This window comes from Myxocyprinus asiaticus, chromosome 25 (assembly GCF_019703515.2).
Source record: "Myxocyprinus asiaticus isolate MX2 ecotype Aquarium Trade chromosome 25, UBuf_Myxa_2, whole genome shotgun sequence".
In the NCBI taxonomy this organism is placed as follows: Eukaryota; Metazoa; Chordata; class Actinopteri; order Cypriniformes; family Catostomidae; genus Myxocyprinus; species Myxocyprinus asiaticus.
In genome coordinates, this window is record NC_059368.1 from 4,102,121 (window position 1) to 4,123,708 (window position 21,588).

General features: G+C 36.6%; 1 protein-coding gene across 1 annotated transcript in view; it reads left to right on the forward strand.

Moving 5' to 3' along the window:
• LOC127416201 (cilia- and flagella-associated protein 61-like) overlaps positions 1–21,588 on the forward strand; it is a 51,069-nt gene that overhangs the window by 23,179 nt on the left and 6,302 nt on the right. Inside the window, exons 17-21 of the mRNA XM_051655408.1 lie at positions 5,005–5,097; positions 7,068–7,236; positions 9,774–9,948; positions 17,754–18,046; positions 18,330–18,657. Of these exons, the coding sequence (XP_051511368.1) occupies positions 5,005–5,097; positions 7,068–7,236; positions 9,774–9,948; positions 17,754–18,046; positions 18,330–18,657 (1,058 nt within the window). The remainder of the gene's footprint in view (positions 1–5,004; positions 5,098–7,067; positions 7,237–9,773; positions 9,949–17,753; positions 18,047–18,329; positions 18,658–21,588) is intronic.

The following is a 21,588-nucleotide window of genomic DNA, read 5'->3' on the forward strand; positions in this document are numbered from 1 at the left end:
CGCCATAGTAAAAGTGTTTAGATGTCATAAGATAGCATTGTGTAAGGAACGGTGTGAAAAGTACGTGTTTATAAACTGATAGTCTGCAGTTTTACTTGTGATTTGTTTGAAAGGTAATAGAAGTCATTGTTGTTGTAGCACCTCTATTGTTCACTGCCACGATATATACAACGAGCCACGTAACAATCATTTAGCAAAATTTTAGGTACAGTAATGTGATCCTTTGAGATCAGGTTGTGTGTGGAACACAGAATTAGTTTATATACATATACAATAAAAGCATATTGTGACCAGGGGCTGTCAGCCTCCAAAAAGCACACAAAAACACAGTGAAAGTAAAGTTCATATATTTTCTGTCACCAAGAAAAATTCCTTGTATGTGGAAGCATACTTGGCAATAAAGCTCTTTCTGATTCTGATATATTGGTAGATCCATAATTCCTCTAAAGCCATACAACAGTTTTTTTGTGGCCAAAATTTAAGTAATATTCACTGAAAATCTGCGTAACACTTGGAATATAATGCATATAGTCATATAGACTGCTTTTCTGGTTACTTTCTGGTGCTTTATGTCCTTTTTGGAGCTTGATGGCCCAGACTATTGTGTTCAATTGAAGAAACAGAGTCATGACATGAGAGTAAATAAATGATTGTCATTTCAGAATGTTTATTTTTGGGCAAACTATTCCTTTCTTTTTAAGCATAGACACTAACAATGACTCAAGTTTCCCCCCTACATATTAAGTCTTCATTTTAGCTACTAAAGGATTTACATTTTCAGAATGTCAGTTCTCAAGAGAAAATCAGAAGATGTCATGGGTTTGGATTCAGCCACTCCAAACAAAGTAGTGATTTAAGGCCATACTTGTTTCCTGAAAGCTGATAACTGCCTGGCAACCAGAGGTCGCTCTGCGGTTGTGTGTGTGTGTTAACTCCTGCAGCTTTGGCAGTCACTGCGGGCATGCAGCTGTCTAGAGCTGGCAGTGTGCAGGGGTCACACGCTGGCCCTTTAATTAGCCCCGCCACTGTTCTCTAGGCCGCAATTGGTGTTTGCTGTCACTAATGACTTGACTAATGAGGCAGTTAGTGTCCAGGAAACTTATGGCCGGTCAGCCCCTGTAGAGGCCGCCTGACTAATGGAGAGGGTGTAGGGCATGGCAGACAGTGCTTATCTGTCAAGCCAAAACCATTGGCCCTCTCTCTCTCTGCCTGTATCGCCCCTGAGGATGGGGTGAAATGCAGAACCATAGAGGGCCTTTAAATATGCATGGCCCCTGCATGGCCCCCAAATGTAGCAGTCAAACACCGGCCACAATACAGGCCTGTCAGCTGCTGATAAGAAGGGAAAGCCATGAGCTGATGGTCAAGAACAGCCCTCTGAGAGAAAAACCACATGCTTGAGATCAACATTTCACCACGCCACAGATTCACCGTTTATTCTTGTGTTGAAGATGGACAAATAGTTCTATAATTTACAGAATTACTGAAAATAACAATAATATCAATTTGCATCTAAAATAAGTAATCAATTATAGTACTGTATAAAATATAGATATTTTTAATTATTAACTAATTTTAATAAACCAAAAGTGTAATATTTAACTGTGTCATATTCTGAGGTCAACACTGTTTCCCGCATGATTTCCTGCCCTATTATGGAACATTACATAATTTTTTAAAACAAATTGGCTACATGCGTCGAGCTCAACGAATCAACCCTGCCACCTAACTTATTACAGGACGTAAAAAAGTGATCAATATAATATAATATTATATAATTTCTAGTGTTGACAGCATTCGTCAAGCCCAACAATTCAACCCTGTTACCCAAGTTATAATAAGAAAAATAATATAATATACAGTATTATAATATAATATGATATAATTATGGCAAATTTATCAATAACTACAAACCAGCATTTGGTCCCAAACTTGCTATCCACTACTGAGTGATAGCTTCATTTAGACTGAATCTGCAACCCTGTTACCCGTTTTGGCATATTTTCTATTAATTATTAAATGTTTGTGTTTATTTAATATTTATTGCTAGAAATTAATGAATTCACGCAAATCAGTGTTTTTAAACTGTATTTAGACATGTCTCAAATTTTGGTAACAAGGTTGAAATTGGTTATAAAATACACCGAAAATAAAACAGGTGGACCAACATCAATCAAAAGCACCTCTTTTCACTGAACCTTTTTGAGCTTCAAGTTCTACTTGAAAAGTGTTGTTAATTAAAAACCATTTTTGCTTAAACTTTCACTGCAGTTAACCATTTTGTGCAATTCAGACAGGAGGGAGTTAAATGAAGAAAACTAGCAGTAGCAGCACTGTCTGTCCACACCACTTAGACCGCTAGAACGCAGATCTGTGGCTGTTTGTCTGCTGTCCTCTGCCTAATCAATCATGACAATCCGCAGACCTTGTCACTCAGAAGCGCTTTTCTTTTAACGCACCAGCCTGATTTCCTCTCCCGCCACAGATACAGATCACGTCTTTCTAGCACGTACAAAAAAGGTCATTTACATGACAAGAGACCTTTTTACACTCCTGAGGGGACAGGGGGAGGACAACGGGGGGAGACCACTACACGCAGGAAACAAAACAAGCACAAAACAAAAGGAAGGGCTTTTACTGTGATGGTCAGAGAAGAAAGAGCTTTAATGCGGCCCAGTGCAGCAGTGGAAATAATTTCAGCATCTGTCCGTCGAGTGTTTGCGGAATAACCCCACACACACCACACCGCTTTTGTTCGGATCTCGTTACTGTCCTACCTTTATTCATTTCTGTACAGAAAAAAAATAAAAAACATTTTTTTTTTTTACATAAACCAGCCTCATTATCCAAAACGAACAAAATCGGTTCTGTACACAGGGTCTGTTTTTTTATAGGCAAACATATTAAATTGCATGCCACTGCTGCTTTAGACAATCATACTTTCTACAGTTGAAACAGATTTTAAGGTGAAGGATTTAATTTTTTTAATGTTAAAATACTTTCCCCCATCCCAGCATAGCATGCGAGACCGCTTTAAGTAAGCCATTAGTAGGTTGATTTGTCTAAAAAGTGGAAAGACTGTGGTGCATATGGGGGGTGTTTGGGAAACCTGTTTGCAAACAGCCATTATTGTTGCAATTCCAATTGGTGCCACTAGAGGCAAAGGAATAACACACTTCCAGCGTGAACTCAGAATTGATTTTCTTAATATACATTTCTGGTCTAATTGTGAACCATTCATCAGTGCATGTCATTCCAAAGAATTTCATCAAAATATAAATACCTGCTCTACCTTTGAAATTACCTTTTTGGCTATACTTACAATTTTAGGGGGAATCAGCCTTTCAATTGTTTTTATTGTTTAGTCTGTGCATATTAAGTTGGAATAGGAGAAAGTATTTTAAAATCGAAAAAAATGACTCACTTCACCTTCAGCCTAATAACTCGCATAAAGGTCTGGCTGCATTCCTGTATGGAACACCTTTTCATGATCCAATCAATTCCTTATGGATAAAATCAAGTATTGATTTTACATTTACAATCTACAATTGCTTTCTCACTGAACTGTTTCACTCATGTAAGTAAAATGGGTTGCAAATGCCATTTTGTATTGACTTTAAGGACATCCGGCATAGTGAATATAAGCAAAAACTCTACTGTCAAAATATATAGCGAACATGTGTGATCAAATATATGGGCTGGGTTTCCAGATAACGTTGCAACTTAAGCTTTAACGATCATCTTAATTTACATCGCTCGTTATTTTATGCTGCAGTAATGCCTGTTTCCCAAACCAGCACATAGATCGCTTGTTATAAAGTAGAACTTAAGTGCTTCATTACGGGAGCTGTCCAGTCCAAAGGTGCTGATCTCTTTGGCCAGTATGTCCAGGTGTTTGTCTTCTCAAAATGAAGATAAGGTGGAAATACTGACAAACATGGAAGTTGTTTGTAACCTTGTCGAGGCGTTGAAATTTATTACCTAACTATTACAGAATTGAATTAAAGAAATAATTATGGCTTTAGTAAAACGGAGTTTCAGATGTATTGATGCTCAATCACAGAGATTAATGAAAGTGACGCAATAAATGCATGTAACATGAATGCATGCTATGTGAATCATAAGGGGCTCTTGCGTAACCTAAAGTTTTGTTCCTTTGGCTGGAAACTGAACAAATGAACAAATGCACACAGAACAGGATTAAAATGATGGGCATTAGTACTGAACTACTCACAGACCTGTCTAAATATTAATAAATCACCTGGTTAGAGTTCAAGGTACTGTGTACTTGTAGCCTTACTACCATTATGCATCATGCAATTTGTTACTGCCTTGTAAAAAGACTATAGATGAGCTGATTTGAAACATCCATTGGAGGAAGAAAGATGAGGAGGAGGATGAAGAGAGAGAGAGGGGAATCTCTCATTGCACACTCTCGCTCTAATCTCCTCTGTTATCCATATTTAAATTATTTATTAAGGCATATTTATTTAAGTTTTAAACTGCATGGTCACATTACACATATATGTCGTCTTAAATAATCTGTTTAATAAGAACATGACTATTACCATTACAATTATGCTTATCAAAGAAGGCTGATATAACATTATACTCTATTACACGTCTTGTAAATTTAGACCGTATCACATCGGATGCGCAGACTGTGGAGACTGCCTCTTGATTTCATAGCAATTTTTTTCAACACTTTTTTTTTATCCTCTGAGATAGTTTCCAATGGCTTTCCAATTATCAAAATATATACATACAATTTATTAAATGTACAAATGTTTTTACGAACTACTTAGATAACAATGCTTTTGGGAAACGTGCCTTAGAGATTTAGTACTACTTAAGTGCTACTAACATTCTACTTAGTGCTTCGGGATACCCAGCCTTGGATTCCAGTTATGTTTAGAATGTCAAAATGCTGAAGCTTGGTAAAATGTTGAATGATTTGATTGTCTTTGGTTTTAACAGAAATGTCTTTCCTCCATTTATTCTCAGTCCTCATCTTGGATTCAACAATCTCACTCTCATATCCACTCAAGGCCTTTCAGATTGCTACTCTGATGACAACATGAGATTTCTGGCTACAAGGTGAGAGACGCATTACAAAGCAACGTTTTTCAGAGACAGAAAGACTAAGAGATGTTTGAGATTGGCTTCTTTTCAAACAGCACATTTCCTCTCTGTTGAAGAGGAAAAGACATCAGTATTACCAGCCTCGATCATACAAACGTGAAGTGTAGAAGTGTTAAAGCATTTTAGCTGCTTTGGTCTTTTAGGGAATTCCAACCATGAAGCCCTATCTTGAATTTGAATGTTAGACAGTTGCAATTCAAAACCAACCAACTATAATTCACTCAGGCCAAAAGTTAAGACCATAACTACAGCATGGCTTCACCAAAGGCCTCACCTGCTTGATTTTGTACTCATGATGAAAAGTAAGAAATGAACTGTTAGTGATCCTACATGACTAACCCTAACCATCTGATCATATCCACTGACACAAACAAGTGATACAGCACACCAAATCAGAGCTTTCATATGAAACCTTGACTCTGAGCATCTAAAAATTGTGGCATGAAATTCAGCCATGAAATATTGAACGAATCAGTTAATCGTGAGGATTGAGAATATAGAGATAAGAGGTAAATATAGAAGAAATACAGTAAAAATAGTAAATAAAATGTCTTAGACACTTTTTCATGTATTGAACATAAGGAATAATTATACTTATATTAATCATTTTCATTTGTGCATCATGCATCAATAATACCTAATCTTAAACAGCAATATTTACCTACATACAGTATATTTTAGTAAAACATTTTAATACTATGAACAATGCCATGTGGGGAATTCCGTGAACATTTTTGTGTGATGACGCAAATTAATAATTGAATCAGTGTTTAAATATAAATGATTGAACAGACAGTTTGAATAGATTCACGGAAATGACTAGAACTCACCCAAGCTAATGCTAGTGTTGCAACTGAAGTTTAAATGAGATACAGTAACACTATTCAAACATCTCTGTCACTCTCAAAACAAAATACAAAATTCATATAAAATTGCGAAACTTGATGTGGTCTTTAGGTCTAACTTAATGGCGCATTAAAATCGCGATATTCACTATGTTGTTTAATTTTATATCGTCAGCTTAATCATCACGAATATATCATGAATATCTGATGTATCATCAAGCTATATATATATATATATATATATATATATATATATATATATATATATATATATATATATATATATATAGGCTCAAGTGTGTTATAGTTTAAGGGGCCATTCAGACCGAAAGCATTTTTTCGTTAAAAAAGCTATAGACAATATACTATAGCCTTAACATGTAAACGAAAATAACACAGGTGCCTCGAGACATGTTTTTAACAGTTTTTTTCTTTCTTTTTTTTATCCCCTTTTTCTTTGGGGATGCCCAATTCCCACTACTTAGTAGGTCCTCGTGGTTGCGCAGTTACCCACCTCAATCCGGGTGGTGGAGGACAAGTCTCAGTTGCCTCCACTTCTGAGACAGTCAGTCCACGCATCTTATCATGTGGCTCGTTGTGCATGACACCGTGGAGACTCACAGCATGGGAGGCTTGTGCTACTCTTCGTGATCCACACACAACTTACCATGCGCCCCACTGAGAGCGAGAACCACTCATTACGGCCACGAGGAGTTTACCCCATGTGACTCTACCCTCCCTAGCAACCGGGCCAATTTGGTTGCTTAGGAGACCTGGCTGGAGTCACTCAGCACACCCTGGGATTCGAACTCACGACTCCAGGGGTGGTAGTCAGCGTCAGTACTCGCTGAGCTACTCAGGCCCCCAGTTGAATTTCTTTTTAATTTGATACGGCATCTAAAAAAAACATGGCGCTCATGCACGAGGTCCGCTAAAATCAGTGAGAAGGGGTGCCATGCAACGGTCTTCTGTCTTGTGCATGTTTACATAGGAAAACAACTGAAAAACAGCACAGACAGATAGAAAAATCGTTTGGTGTAAACAGCACCTAAGAATGATCTGGAATCTGTTCCTCCACAGTCATTCCTACAGCGATCAAGATCAGTCTCGGCTGTCTTTGCGTTCCTGGATCAGTGTTGTGACGGGCAAGATGACGGCCATCGACCGGGAGGTCAAACAGGTGGAACTGGCAGGAAATCATAAAGTGAATTATGACTATCTGATCCTCTGCACTGGACTGCAGTATCAGGTAAGACACACACACAGTGACTCTCATTAACACAATGAATCCAATCAAGATGTCAGTATGAATTATGAGACATGTATTCTGCATCATAGCTCAGTCTTTGGCAATTAATCCAGTGCAAATTAATTTTTCATGCAGAACACAATAATTAGAACATGAGAATTCAGCTTGTGTAGATGGTGCTGTATTTGGCTTTGTCTGATAGTTGATTCAAAGCTGGTACATTGCAGATTTATGTGATTTTTATGCTATATATATGAGCTCAACATGGGCCCTGGCACCTTTAAAACAAAATCGAAGAATGAACGGGTGTGATGTCATTTAGAACTAAATCTGTCCAAAAAGAAGGTGTTTTTGAGTTTGTTTTGGTGGTTCGCAACAGCTCAACAGGGCGAACTTGCAGGAAAATGTTGTACCGGCTGCTAAACACATCATCGGTGGGTGTGACCTGAAGCTCCTCCTGCTTTGAGGCCAACAGCTAATTTACGTTGAGTCAGTTAGGATCAGTCATCATGAACACACATAGTTGTGCATAGTTTTTAGCGAGCTGGTGAAAACCATTATTCATATAGAGACATTTTCTAAGAACATGTCATGCAATTTTTTTGTTTTATTAGTCTTCAAAAGGAATCAAATCTACTCAAAAATTCTGTGCCCATTCACTCATGTGCCACCTGCAGCCGAAAGCAATTCACACATCTGCCTGAAGTAAGATATGCCTATCATCATTCCTTTGTCTGTATTCTACCCATTAACACTCTTTTATGCACCTAACTTTGCAGTAGTATCAGTGTCATCATAAATTACAATAACAGAGTGTAATCGGCGCATATTCTGGCTGCGTATAGTGTTTTAGCGTATTAGTGCCATGATTGCAAAATGTAAACATTACAAATAACACATTATCTACTGAATATATAATACTTTAAATCATCATCGAGTGGTTAAAACAGCTTCTTTTACTGATCTCATGTGAAATCTACTCATAGAATGATAACACATTTTAATGTAATTTTAGTTGATGATTTACATGTTGTCTTGAGCGTCCTCATATTTACATGCTCCTCTAAATGCCTCCCACAGCGGTGTGGCGGGTGTCTAAAAGTTCACAAACAGTGTCGTTGCTTAGCTGTGTTGAACTACTTTTTGGCTCTGAGCGAAGAAAGAAGAAGCACATTGCCGTGAGTGTGCCAGGGCCATAGTAGTGTTTGTGTAAACACAACATACTGTATGTTAATACAAACTGTCCTGTTTTATATACTTTTCAAAAGTGAAGCTTTTACAAATTCATGCACTCACAGTTATCACCATCAATAATAATTTATTTTATTAGGAATTAATGAATTTATATAGATATGGCAGAAGTACCTTTGAAGCATTTATTGTTAAATAGTAAAGGTCCCAGCCTTGGGGGACACCACAAGAATATAAGAATATCACATGGCATTGAGCTGGTCAGTTTATTGTCCTAAAACTGGGAAGAAAATGAGCATTTGGTTCATTTAGTGTCAAATCTACCAGAGGTCCCTGGCTGAATGATAAACATAAATGATTATGAAAGCCAAAATATAAAATTCCATGGATCAATGTTTACTGTGTAATCCATTATTTTGTAGAGGGAGGTCAAAAGTACAATTTTCACAAATGATATTGGAGCAAAACTACAGGTAGAAAAAATAACCTTAGAAAGATGGCAGCTTGATAATTTTATTTTTACTCAGAGATAGGTAGGTCTATAACTAAAATCAGCTGACTTCAGCACCCCTAGTTGCATTATACGGCAATTATGTGAGTCCAAAAATTAGGGAAAAACACTTTTTTGTGTTGTTTTTCCAAAGTCGGAGTGCCTATAATTCCAGAGGTGTTACAGATATCTTAATATCCCTTTAGATTCTGGTTCAGAACAACTGTCCTTTTTGTATCTTCATTTTTAAGTTCCAGAAATATGGGGTTCTCAATGTGGCTCAAATCTGAAAATTGTTAGATTTTCAATGGTTAAAAACAGTAATATAACAATCAATGCTGCGACAAACACCAGTCCAAGTTTCAGAAAATTATTATACAGTTGTCCAGGTGCGTAGACCCAAAAATAATTGTATTAATACGAAATAATTTCTATGTATGGTCCAAAAGTGTAATTTCATGGATATATGCACAAGCAATGTTTCTTTAGATGTTTAAAACTACGTCTTTTTGACTTTTGATCTAGTTGTATACCTAATATTAAAATGCTTATGGTAAATATTTGTACTAAAAATGATTGCTGGTGTGTTGCTTATAAGTATTTAGCACTGATGAAGGGGTGATCCCGAAAACATTTAGCTACTGCACTTGGCACTTTTTGCACATCTTTTGCTCTGTTGGAGCCTCTGTATAAATAAATTGATGTGAGTTTTTTCCTATTTTGAGTGTGGACTCACTCCAGTTTGGCCTACAAATTGATATTATGACTGAATGACTCTATTGCTATCATTTAATTTGACATGATATTCCTTCACTTCATTCTTAAATACATATAAAACATTTTAATTACTCTTCAGATTCCCAGTCTCACCAGTACTGATGTCTATATCTCGACTACCAGCGGTCCGAACCCAAATCAGCCCAGGCACAGATACACTGGACCCATTCCGGCCAGCCTCTTCACCCTCAACAACCAGTATGACTGCGCAAATGCCAAACACTGGCTCATCAACAATTTTGTGGAGTTGACAGGTACACAGTAAATTTGAGCTATTTACAAAGATACCAGCTTCTCTCTGAGTTCTGAAGACTAGCGCTGATTCTAGATCAACATACCCTCTCATGCATTAGTCTAATTTACCAAGCCACTGTTATTCCAAAGCTGCATCCAACTGTCAGAGAATAACAAGTAGCTAATTAGTGTGAGTGAAATCTCATCTCCCTCCATCCATTTACAGGGGAATATTAATATTAGCAGAGTGAGCGAAGAATTAATCTGCATGGGCAGAGATGAGCCGCTACTATCTGTCTGATTAAGCCTATTATATTTACTAATTACAGCCTCCTTTAATAATCCGGGATGTAACGCAATTATCAGTAAATGCTAATTATACCGTCTGCATTTGAAAGATATCAATTTAGTGGCATGTGAATTTGTATGAGGGTCAACCAGAGATGCGTCGCTAGGTTTTGGCTTCAAATAAGTTGTCAGAACAAATTACATGATAATTGTTTTGGGCAAAAATTCTATAGGGTTGAAAACATCCTGCAGCCCAAAGCTTGAGTGTTGTGTGGCTGTAGATCAGCACCATGGACAGAGCATTGAGCTGGGGCTTCTGAAACAATGCAACCATAAAGCCTTGCATGGGGAAAGACAGCTTTTCATTCATGGCACAGATGTAAATTACCACCATTACACAAGTCTATTTAACATACACTGGCACATATGGCATTAGAGACTGCCAAGCTACTGGACTGAATGTTTATCTTATTGCATGAGTTGCATTTGAATCCTCGATATACGCACACCTGTGACTGTAGATTGAATTCTATAGTAATTCACCAAGCTGCTATGTTGCTCGGCAACCATAAACAGCCTGCCTTTAGGCCACGTCCACATTAATATGTTTTTGTTTGAAAATGAATTGATTTTGCTGCTTTTACACATCTCATCCATACTGGAACAGCATTTTCCTCCATCAAAAATGGTGAGTTTCGAAAACACTTTCTAGTATCACATTTGTGTTAGATTAAATAGCAATTAACGATTAGATTAGGGCCACATCTACACCTATCCATGTAAGTCTGAAACATCCATTTTCAGTTTCATAACTGTATCATTTTCCAGTAATGAAAAGCATTTTCGGTGGATGAAAACGTTCTAGTGTGGATGAGAAGTTTAAACATTAATGCATTTTCAAACGAAAACGGATGAGTGTGGACATGGTTTAACTAATCGGTTTTCATTTGAAAGCTCTTTTTTCAGTTTCCTAATAACATTGTTTTCCAAAGTATGCGATAGTGTAGTGTTTTTTAAATGCTCAATTTTCGGTAAAAGGAAACGTTGTTTTAGTGTGGACAAGAGGCGTAAACGTAGCGAAATTAATGCGTTTTCAAACCAAAACATATTATTGTGGCCTTACACTAATTAACTATATCATTTTATTTATTAAAATTGTTTATAATAAGTATTATTATTAATAAATATAACTATTTATTGAACATTGATGTATTATCAATTTACCACCATTTTATAAAAGCAACAATCTTCTTAAAGGGATACTTCACCCAAAAATGAAAATTCTGTCATTGTTTACTCATCTTGGGGGCAGTGTAACTGCTGCTGTCGTGCACTGTCATGAGTGCACACTTGAGAGCAACGGTTGGTGAGCATTTTCACTAAAGAATACATTAGATTTCGGTTTGTTTCTCACCAAACCTTATCGTATGCCTTCAGAACAAGCAGCAATCAAGGCATTAGTTGCACACAAGAATTTATTAGACTTCTGAATTATACATTTGCATCCTTTATGAAACTTGAAGAGGTAATCACTAGGGATGTGCACAGTTTCTGTTTTTAACAAGGTTTCCCAAACGGTAAATCGTTTTTTCATTGGGAGTTGCGATGCGGATAAAGAACGTTTATTGCTATGGAGTTTCCTCAAACACTACTCAAAATAGCAACAAATAAAGTGCACAGAGCTATGAGTGTAAACATCACAATACATTGATATTCACATTTTAAAATCATAAATCATATATTAAAGTTAAACTAAAATAATCCAATTGTCACTGCCTGTATAAACCTCTTTGGGGTCCTTTGATTTTTATATGGTTTAAAATCAAATGGCATCAAACTAATTATTGTATGTAAATATGCACACCAAATAAAAAGGGAAAAAACACTGTCTTACTGTCAGTGGCGGTTCTAGCTTGTATGGCGCCCTGGGCGAAACCTGCTTCAATACGCTCCCAAAGTTGTTAAAAGTTGTTGGGCGACATGCGACAACTGCACATGTCGCCCATGCCTAAATCCACTACTGCTTACTGTTTTTCAAGCACTGAAACTTTGTTCGGTGAAGAACAACCTGGAATCATGTTTCATGGTGTAACGGTCACATTAAGTCCTCTTTGCAACCTACCAAGCACAACGAAATAAAAACAACGCAGGTGTTTCGAGATGCATTTAAAAAAAATTTAAGTTCTTCTTCACTTTACTTGGTGTCTAAAAATGCGGTGATCCAGTGAGAGATGTTGAATGAAAAAACAGTGAGATTCAGCACAACAGTCAAAGACGTTCAACCAGTGCGTGTTAACAGTATATAAAAAACAGCTCAGATACACACGAAAGCATGTTTGAACAGCCTCTAACTGGTCCTATACTTGAAAAATCGACCCGAACCCGGCCGGAAAACCCATCGGTTTGTTGGAACTCATCGAGTTTGGGTCGGGTTGAAGACCTCTATTGCATGTGTAGAATAACCAAATAGTAATTTTGGTATTGGAATAGTGGCATGCTGAACGGTTAACCGAATGTCAACTATCCGTGCGCATCCCTAGTAATCACCATAAACTGCCACTGACATCAATGAGCACAATTATTTAAATTTTTTCACAATTTCTGACTTTGTGAGCTTGCAAAAGTCTGAGTCCAGTGCTTCTATTTAGCATTTATCTAATTTATTAAGGTTTATTTTCATTGCAAATGAACAAGTAACAACAATGGTAACATTGAGGAAAAGTTTAATTGAAAAAGAAACATGAATTTTGGAGTTTCCTTGTAATTTGGAATGTCTTCCTATTCCTGTAAGAGTTAGAGTGTTGGGAATGTTGATTTATTGATGGAAATGCTACAGTGTATTCAGAAAAATCTAAACAATTTGGTTAATAGGTTATCTATAAATATTCACGATATTTGGAAGTGCTCATGATAACAATATTGTGCATGGTTATCACGGTATACCTTTTTATTGAATATCGGCAAATGTCTAAAGGCCGTGCATAACAGTGTTTTTCCCACTATTTAAAGGGTGTTATTTATGTTTTTAAATACTATTTATGTTGTGCATAATGTGACGAGGCAGACGACGAATGAGGATCTAAACGTAGCTTTTAATGAAACAAAAGATAAACAAGGTAACTCAGAATAAAAGGAAACAAAACACAGGGAACCAACACATGTGAAGACTGACAAAGAAACCAGGGGAAACAAGGGCTTAAATACACAAGGGCAAACAAGGGAACGAGGAACACCTGGGGAAAACAATCAGGGGAAAACCAATCATGAAAGGAAACTACAAAGGACTACAAAACTAACAGGAACGAGGAACTAAACAAGAATTTCAAAATAAAAGTGTAAGCACAAAAACAGGGAATACGTGACACATAAAAACACTCTTACCTGTGGTAAAATCACTATAACGCACAGCGTCAATTGACTTATTGTTTTATTATAAAAGGATTGTTCTGACTCTAAATTCTGATTCAATGAGCTGCATTTTAAGCCGTTGTAAAATGCTGAAACACACACTTGTGATCCCATATTCTATATTTATTTACATTGTTCCACAACCATAAACAGACTACAATTAGGTTTAAAGGAATATTTCGGGTTCAATACAAGTTAAGCTCAGTCGACAGCATTTGTGGCGTAATGTTGATTACCACAAAAATTAATTTTGACCCTCCTTTTCTTTAGAAAAAAGCAAAAATCGAGGTTCCAATGAGGCATTTACAACAGAAGTGAATGGGACCAATTTTCAGAGGGTTTAATGGCAGAAATGGCAGATTGAGCTTAACTTGTATTGAACCCGGAATATTCCTTTAAGAACTACAGTACTTGGTGGAAGAATTGTTTATTCTGATTATACATTTTATTAAACATTTATAGTTTATTTCCTGCTTTATTGCTTTAATGTAAATGTAAAATATAGTAAATTAATAAAATGTGTGTATAAATGTGTGTACATCATGTATATACACACACACACACACACACACTTAGGTAATACTCATATGATGTTTTCACATTATGTATTAAGTGATGTATATGTGCTGGTAACTGTACATTCATTGTATAATTTAGCATTTGTTGTGCGTGCTGTCTGAATAGTTTCATCCTTGAGAATCTAAATGTTAACATTAAAGCCCTTCCTTCACAAAAGATCTCAATTAAATCAATCTCAGCTCTGTTGGCGTGAGGGGCTTCTAGAGGGGCTTCTGCTTCTTTAGACTCTACTGTGAAAAGACATTGCTATAAAGGATCTCTTCATTTTCTGTTCCTTTCTTTACCTCTTTCTCCTCCTTCTAATGGGACCTTCTGTGCGTTGCTAAGTGACCCTTTTCTGTTTCATAGCTGCTGATATTATCTCTGCAAAAGGCCCTAATAAATTGCTTCCCTCCCCCCTGTGTGTACCAGAGGATGGTAAATGGCCTTAAGTTAATTTTACTATTAAGTAGACCACATTTTTATTGGAGGAAATGTTACTTGATTACTTGTCATTCACTTGTCTTTTTATTGTATGCTTAAAGATCTAGCTGCCTTGCTGTCTACTGCCTTCTAAGACAGTATTGTCAAGTTATTTAGGAATCTTTTGTCTTTATTTCTGCCTCAAACCTGAAAAGGCCCAAGCCAAACACAGTGAACAAATTGAACTCCATACAACTTTAAAGGAATATTTTGGGTTTTAATTTAAGCTCAATTGACAGTATTTGTGGTATAATGTGGATTACCACCCAAACTGATTTTGACTTTCCCCTCCTTTTCTTTAAAAAAACCCCTAAATGTCTGGGTTACAGTGAGGCACTACATTGAAAGTGAATGGGGGCCGATACGTAAACGTTAAAATACTGTTTTGAAAGTATAGCCACAAGGCGTAAACAATATGAATGTCATGAAGCATGATTTTAGTGTGATAAAATTACTAAACTTTTCTGTGTAAAGTTAAATGTAAACTTTTTTGCCATGGCGACGTAACGCTGTAAAACCCTGTAATCCAGGTCATTTAGTAGTCCACTGCAGAAATTATGATTTAAACAACTTTACAGCTGAAATAATAAACAAGTTTTACCAGAAGAATTAATGTAAGTGCTTTTATAAAATTATAAGCTTCACATTTCTGCCTTTAAACCCTCTAAAAATTGGCCCCCATTTACTTCCATTGTAAGTGTTCCACTGTAACCTCTTTTGCTTTTTTTTAAAGAAAAGGAGGGACGAGTCGATAATATTTTTGTGGTAATTAGCTTTATGCCACAAAAACAGTCGACTGAGTTTAACTTGTATTGAACTTGAAATATTTCTTTTTTTGTATATTATTTATGGCATTTATTGAAGAGTTGTTGATACAGTAGTACTCAATTTGCTGTTGTTATCTGTTTGTTTGTTAATTAGTTTGGATGATAACATTTTATAAAAAAAGAAAGTCAAAAACATACAATGTAGTACCAGAATGTTTTTTTTTTTTTTTGCACATCGTCTCAAATAGTCCTTACAAGACATATTATGTAAATATAATAGCATAACATTTTATGTTAACAATTTAACATCTGTTTAAAATTTTGCATTTAATTCCACAACTTATTAAATTTGTGAAATGCACATGTATAAATTGCATATGCAATGTTCATTTTGCATTTAAAACCGTAACTCATTCAAATGTGAAATGCATTTGTTTAATTTGCATACAACACACATTTAATCGGAAAACAGCACATAGGCTAATATGGATTGGCACATTTAGGCCACACACACGGTATATGCTGATTTTATCTAATTCATTCATTCTAAGTAATTCTTGTACATAAATTCACATGGAAAGTGTTCTGTGCATGCCAGTATCGTCCTTATAGTTGACCAGCACATTGATACTCTCCTTGTTTATAGCGCAGTTGCTCTTTTTTCATCACCACACTGTGTCATGTCTGCTAAATGTACAATGTTCGAACTCAAATTAACTTGCTGCACACTGCCACGGTGCTTGAACTTGACATACTCTGATCGAAGCACTGTTTCCGTTTTTCTTTCATTATTTTTTACACACTCCCAATATATTGATCACTTTATGATAATTTTTTCACTTTATACTTCATCAGATTATTATTATTAGTCAGCCTTTTTTCTCAAGGAATAAAATATAATGCATGTTTTAACAAGTATCCTACCTGTATGGCTTTCTTTCTTCTGCAGAACACAAAGAAAGATATTTTAAAGTAGAAATTATGTCCGTTTGTCCTACAGTGTACAAGAGGTGAGTTTGAGTCAATGAAAATGCAAGTGAATGGTTATTCAATTTTGTAGCTCCAAAAGCATATAAAAGCTGCACAAAAATAATCCATAAAACTCCAGTGGTTTAATCCATGTCTTCTGAAGCCATACAAACTGAACAGACCAAAATATAACTCCTTTTTGACTATACATCTTGACATCTGCAATCTCCTTGGCGATAATGATTTCAAGCTCGATTACACCTCCTTGCGTCATCTAGCGCTCTGCACATGCATCAAGCACTAGGAAGTGTAATCGACCAAATCATAATCAATCCTGGAGACTGCAGGTGACAAGATTTATAGTGAAAAACGAGTTATATTTTGGTCTGTTTCTCACCAAGAAACATATGGATCGCTTCAGAAGGCATGGATTAAACCACTGGAGTAGTATGGATTACTTTTATGCTGCCTTTATGTGCTTTTTGGAGCTTTAAAATTTGGTCACCATTCACTTGCATTGTATGGACAAATAGACATCATATATCCATTAAAATATCTTTGTGTTCAGCAGCAGAAAGAAAGTCATCTGAATTTGAAACGGCATAAGGGTGAGTAAATGAGAATTAAAATTTTTGGGTAAACTAAAACTTTAAGGCCATGTTAATACTAAGACATTTTTATTTGAAAAAACACATTGATTTTGCTACATTTACGCTTCTCGTACACACCTAAAACACTTTCACTAACTGCATACTTTGGAAATTTATGGCATAAGAAAACTGAAAATGGAGTGTTCAAACGAAAACGGATTAGTGCGTATGTGGTCTGAATTTGAAAAGCTCAACATAGATTTTATTCCAGTACAATTTGACAATAGCATGTTGCTAAGCTAACAGCACAACAGTCCAATAAGCGTTAAAATACATAGCACACACAGACAAATATTGGGTAAACAGTCCATTCTTAAATAAATTTAACTTGGTTTGTTATTAATGTTCAGCAATTAATTAACTACAAGTATATTTATCAAATTTTATCTCGCCATATGTTGCATTTTATTTTTTTCACACATTGCATTGCAAGGCATTCTAGGACTGCCTCTCTGTGAAGGATACATGCAATGCTACTTTAGATTTTGGCCAAAATAAGGTATTTTGAAGGCTGCATAATGTTGCTGCCTTGCTTTTCACGTCAGATGGGCTCCAATGATGCCTCACAGTGCTGTCTAGGTAGGCAGCATGCTAGCGATTGGATGAGAGCCCATTATATTTCAATTCAGTCCAGCCTTGGTTGTCTTTCAGTATTCACTATTATGATGTTGATTGTTGGGCTTGTGTGTGGTGTATCAACAGGTGATGCTGTGGTTTATGGAAACACTATAGATGTCTACACCTGCGTGGAGACCCTCATGTGTTTAGGTATCAGTGGCGGGAGGATTCATGTAGTCCACCTACCTGATGATGACCCATCCTTCTGTTTCCATGACATCTCAGTGGAAAATACAGTGAAACAGGCTCTTAAGAAAGAGGAAGTCCACATCCATCACAACTGCCTCTTGGCTCAACTCAATGACGGACAGCACCCAGATCCAATAACATCAGTGTCCTTCACCACTGATGGCCCACCTCTACGACTGGAGTGTGGAGTGAGTGGAAAATGTTTTTAATAAGATCAGACTGAAATGATCAGGAATCTTGTTGAAAATAAACTTAAGCTGCTTGTTTCTAATGTCTTAATCGAGAATGTTAGTCTCAGTCACCATTCACTTTCATTGCCTTTTTTTTTCCATACAGTGATAGTCAGTGGTGACTGATGCTGTCATTCTGCCTAACATTGCCTTTTGTGTTCCACAGAAAAAAGAAAGTCAAACAGTTTAGAAACAACATGACGGTATCTAGTATATAACTGATCCTAACTGATTTTTACAGGTCTTCTTCAACTTCTCTCATAAAACCGTTGACTACAATGCCTTTAAGGCTATCAATGATGCCTGTTTGGTGTTCGATGGCCGTCTGGTCATAGATAGCACCTTCCATACCAACGACCCTTCTATATATGCTGCTGGCCCCTTGACCAAATACTCCCGCCGTTACCATGCTGACAAATGGACCGGTTCCAGCTTTAATTCTAAGGAGGTGGGGCAGAGTTTGGCATCTGTTCTTCTGCCCTTATTCGACCCGACTCTGGAGCCCACCATCAGCCCCCCATCTGACCTGGAGAACCTCATTCCACTCTACAGTCAGGCCAAGATCCAAGGTCACTCTCTCTAACACTGTCAACAATCTCCCCATCTGCTGCTATTAGTGGTGTTTGCTAAGGCAAGCATCACTATTACTATTGCTCATACTTCGGGCTAGGGATTTAAACAAACCCCTTGAGTATTAAATGTCGGCATGCAACTTGTTCTGCTACCGACATGAATTATACCTCAAATCTTGTGACGTGTTGAGGAGAGGTTTGCTATTACTTTTGCAATTAGATTAGAGTGATTTGGCCTGGCGGATGATAAAATGGACAAAAGAACCACAAAACATTGAACGAGAGACCCAAGTGTAATTGGAGGACCGGAATATCAGAGAGATTTAGAGTGTACTCTGTTGACTTAAAGGAATATTCTGGGTTCAATGCAAGTTAAGCTCAATTGAAGGATTTGTGGCGTAATGTTGATTTTCACAAAAATTAATTTCGACTTGTCTCACCTTGTCTCACCACGGGGCCAATCCGTAAACATTAAAATACTGTTTTGAAAGTATAGGCACAAGACTAGAGATGTACCGATATGAAAAGTTTTGGCCGATAACAATTTTAACAAAAAACTGTATGCCGATACCCATACCGACATTTTGCCACTCACCTCATTTTGTCATCAGATCACTTATTTAACTTAAATGGGTCATGACATGAAGAATCAAATTTTCCTTGATATTTGACATAAAAAGAGGTCATTGTAATATAAAAGCATACTGTAAATTTTAGAACTCAAAGCTTCCTCTCCAGTCCAAAAAGAGCATTTATTGTTTCCACCCTGCAAAAATGACTCGTTTTGAAATAGGCTACATTGTGGCATGACAGTGTAGTGTCATTTGCATAGTCCCCACCTCCACAACATACGTAATCGTCGTGGCCGGTGAGCAGGGATACTGTAACACTGAAACTGGTACTATTGTAACTGTAGTTTGCTTTTAACCAGTGAAAAGATTTAAGTTAGGTTCCCAGATGTTGTTGTATTCCTGGTTGTGGAAAAACTGTATATCTGCATAACCTTCTTAAAGATCCCAACATTAGGAATGAGTGGCTAATTCAAATGAAGTTCGGATTCAAATGATTGGATTATTTGGATTCATGGATGAAATGAATTCTTCTGAGAACCAAGGATTCAGGCTTTGCAACGAAACTTGTATTGAAAGATGTAGCAGTGGCAACAATATTGCAAACGACAGTAATGCCAATGCGTAAACAGTGTAATTCTACTGTTTCATCTGCCTGTGTATGTTTGATATGTAAGGAGTTGTATAGTCAGCTGTATTTATTGCAAAATAAACCATGATCATGACTCCAAAGGATCATGCTTATTACATGGTTACTTACCAAAGAAATACATAATTCCTCACGAAATATTGATTTGAGATTAAATTATTGAAATACGGCAGAAGACCACAGAGTGCTACGAAAAACAATGAAGTCTCATTATAGCCATGATGTCACGCATTTTGGCCGAAATGAACGCACTGGAACACCCATTTTTCCATATTTAAGCACAAATTTATAGAGGGTGACCTCCTTCCCCGATCGACCAGCAAATCATTCAAGGGAGATTTCCTAGCCATCGCTTATTTCCTGACATGGGATGCGTATTGAAGTCGGGAGATCAAATAGGGGAATCCCCGTGCCGACCGTCCCGTATAACACTCTCCCTACAGTTTGATACACATTTATTAACCCTTCACATTCACAGCTTGTGTTAGACTATTTTCGCTGTTTAAATAGCATTCGTTATTTTATCACTAAATCTTGTATGCCTGATAAGTATTGGGGAGAAACAGTGTGATCATTTTGTTCAGTTTTCTATTGTTATTTCAGTCAAACAACTGTTGTAGTTTGATTGTGTGCTTTTCGTAAATTGGGAAATATGTTCATATGTTCATATCAGTGATTGCCTGGACTGATTGCTTGTAAATCACTTGTGAGTTTTCATTCTTTCATTCTTGGAAAATACAGTTCCACACTTGTAAAAGCGGGAGGGCGTTTGCTTATCAATGATGTTGGCCATAACAGTGGGTGTGACTTAAAGGTGAAGTACACAGCAAACTGAGCATTTCAGACAGAGGGCCAAAGACAGGGTAGAAAAAGGTAATGTAATACTGCATATGACTGTTTTTTGTGCTAAAATCTTTACTAACATTATAAGTGAACCTCAAGGAAGAAAATAAAATATATGCATGGCATGACCATTTTAAGAATTTTGCTTTAAAATGCAGAAAGAGGTACAGAAGCTTTTTTACTGCTCTAACAATAAATAATTTCTATTGAACATGGATTGGATCTGTTGAACACATGACAGGCCAAAATTTTAAAGAGAGAAAGCAATGAAAGATAACAGACCTATTTAAAAAGATTTTTAAAAAAAACAAAAACAAACACAATATATGATAACATGTTAATTTATAAGAAAAGGTTAGGTAATTTTGTACTGCTAAAACATTTTTCCACTTCTGTTTGTGCAGTTAAAATCAACAGAACTCACATTTGACACGCATGTACAGTACATGATAGAACACTAGAAGTTCATAATATGCATAAAGTATGTTGGGCAATTCCACAGTAATGTCAACCACATCATGGAAAAATGTAAAGATTTAGCCAAAGAAGCAAAACCCCCTTTTAAATTCTGTATTATATTGGTATAATGAATAATGGATTACGCCGTCAAGACCGCTAGAGGGTGCCGCTTGCTCACACAGCACTGACTGAAGTGCTGAATGCAGACTTTATTTTGAAACATAACCTTTTAAGGTTTAGTAATCGTGCAAGGCCATATTTTAATTTTGATCTTAATTCAATCAATCATGCACCATTATTGGATATTATACTGATGTTTCAGAAGTCAAAGTCTGCTGGTTTCAAAGCATTTTTGATGGTTTCCCTCATCATGTAGCCTATAGCCAATTGCCGCTTTCACAACTGTCA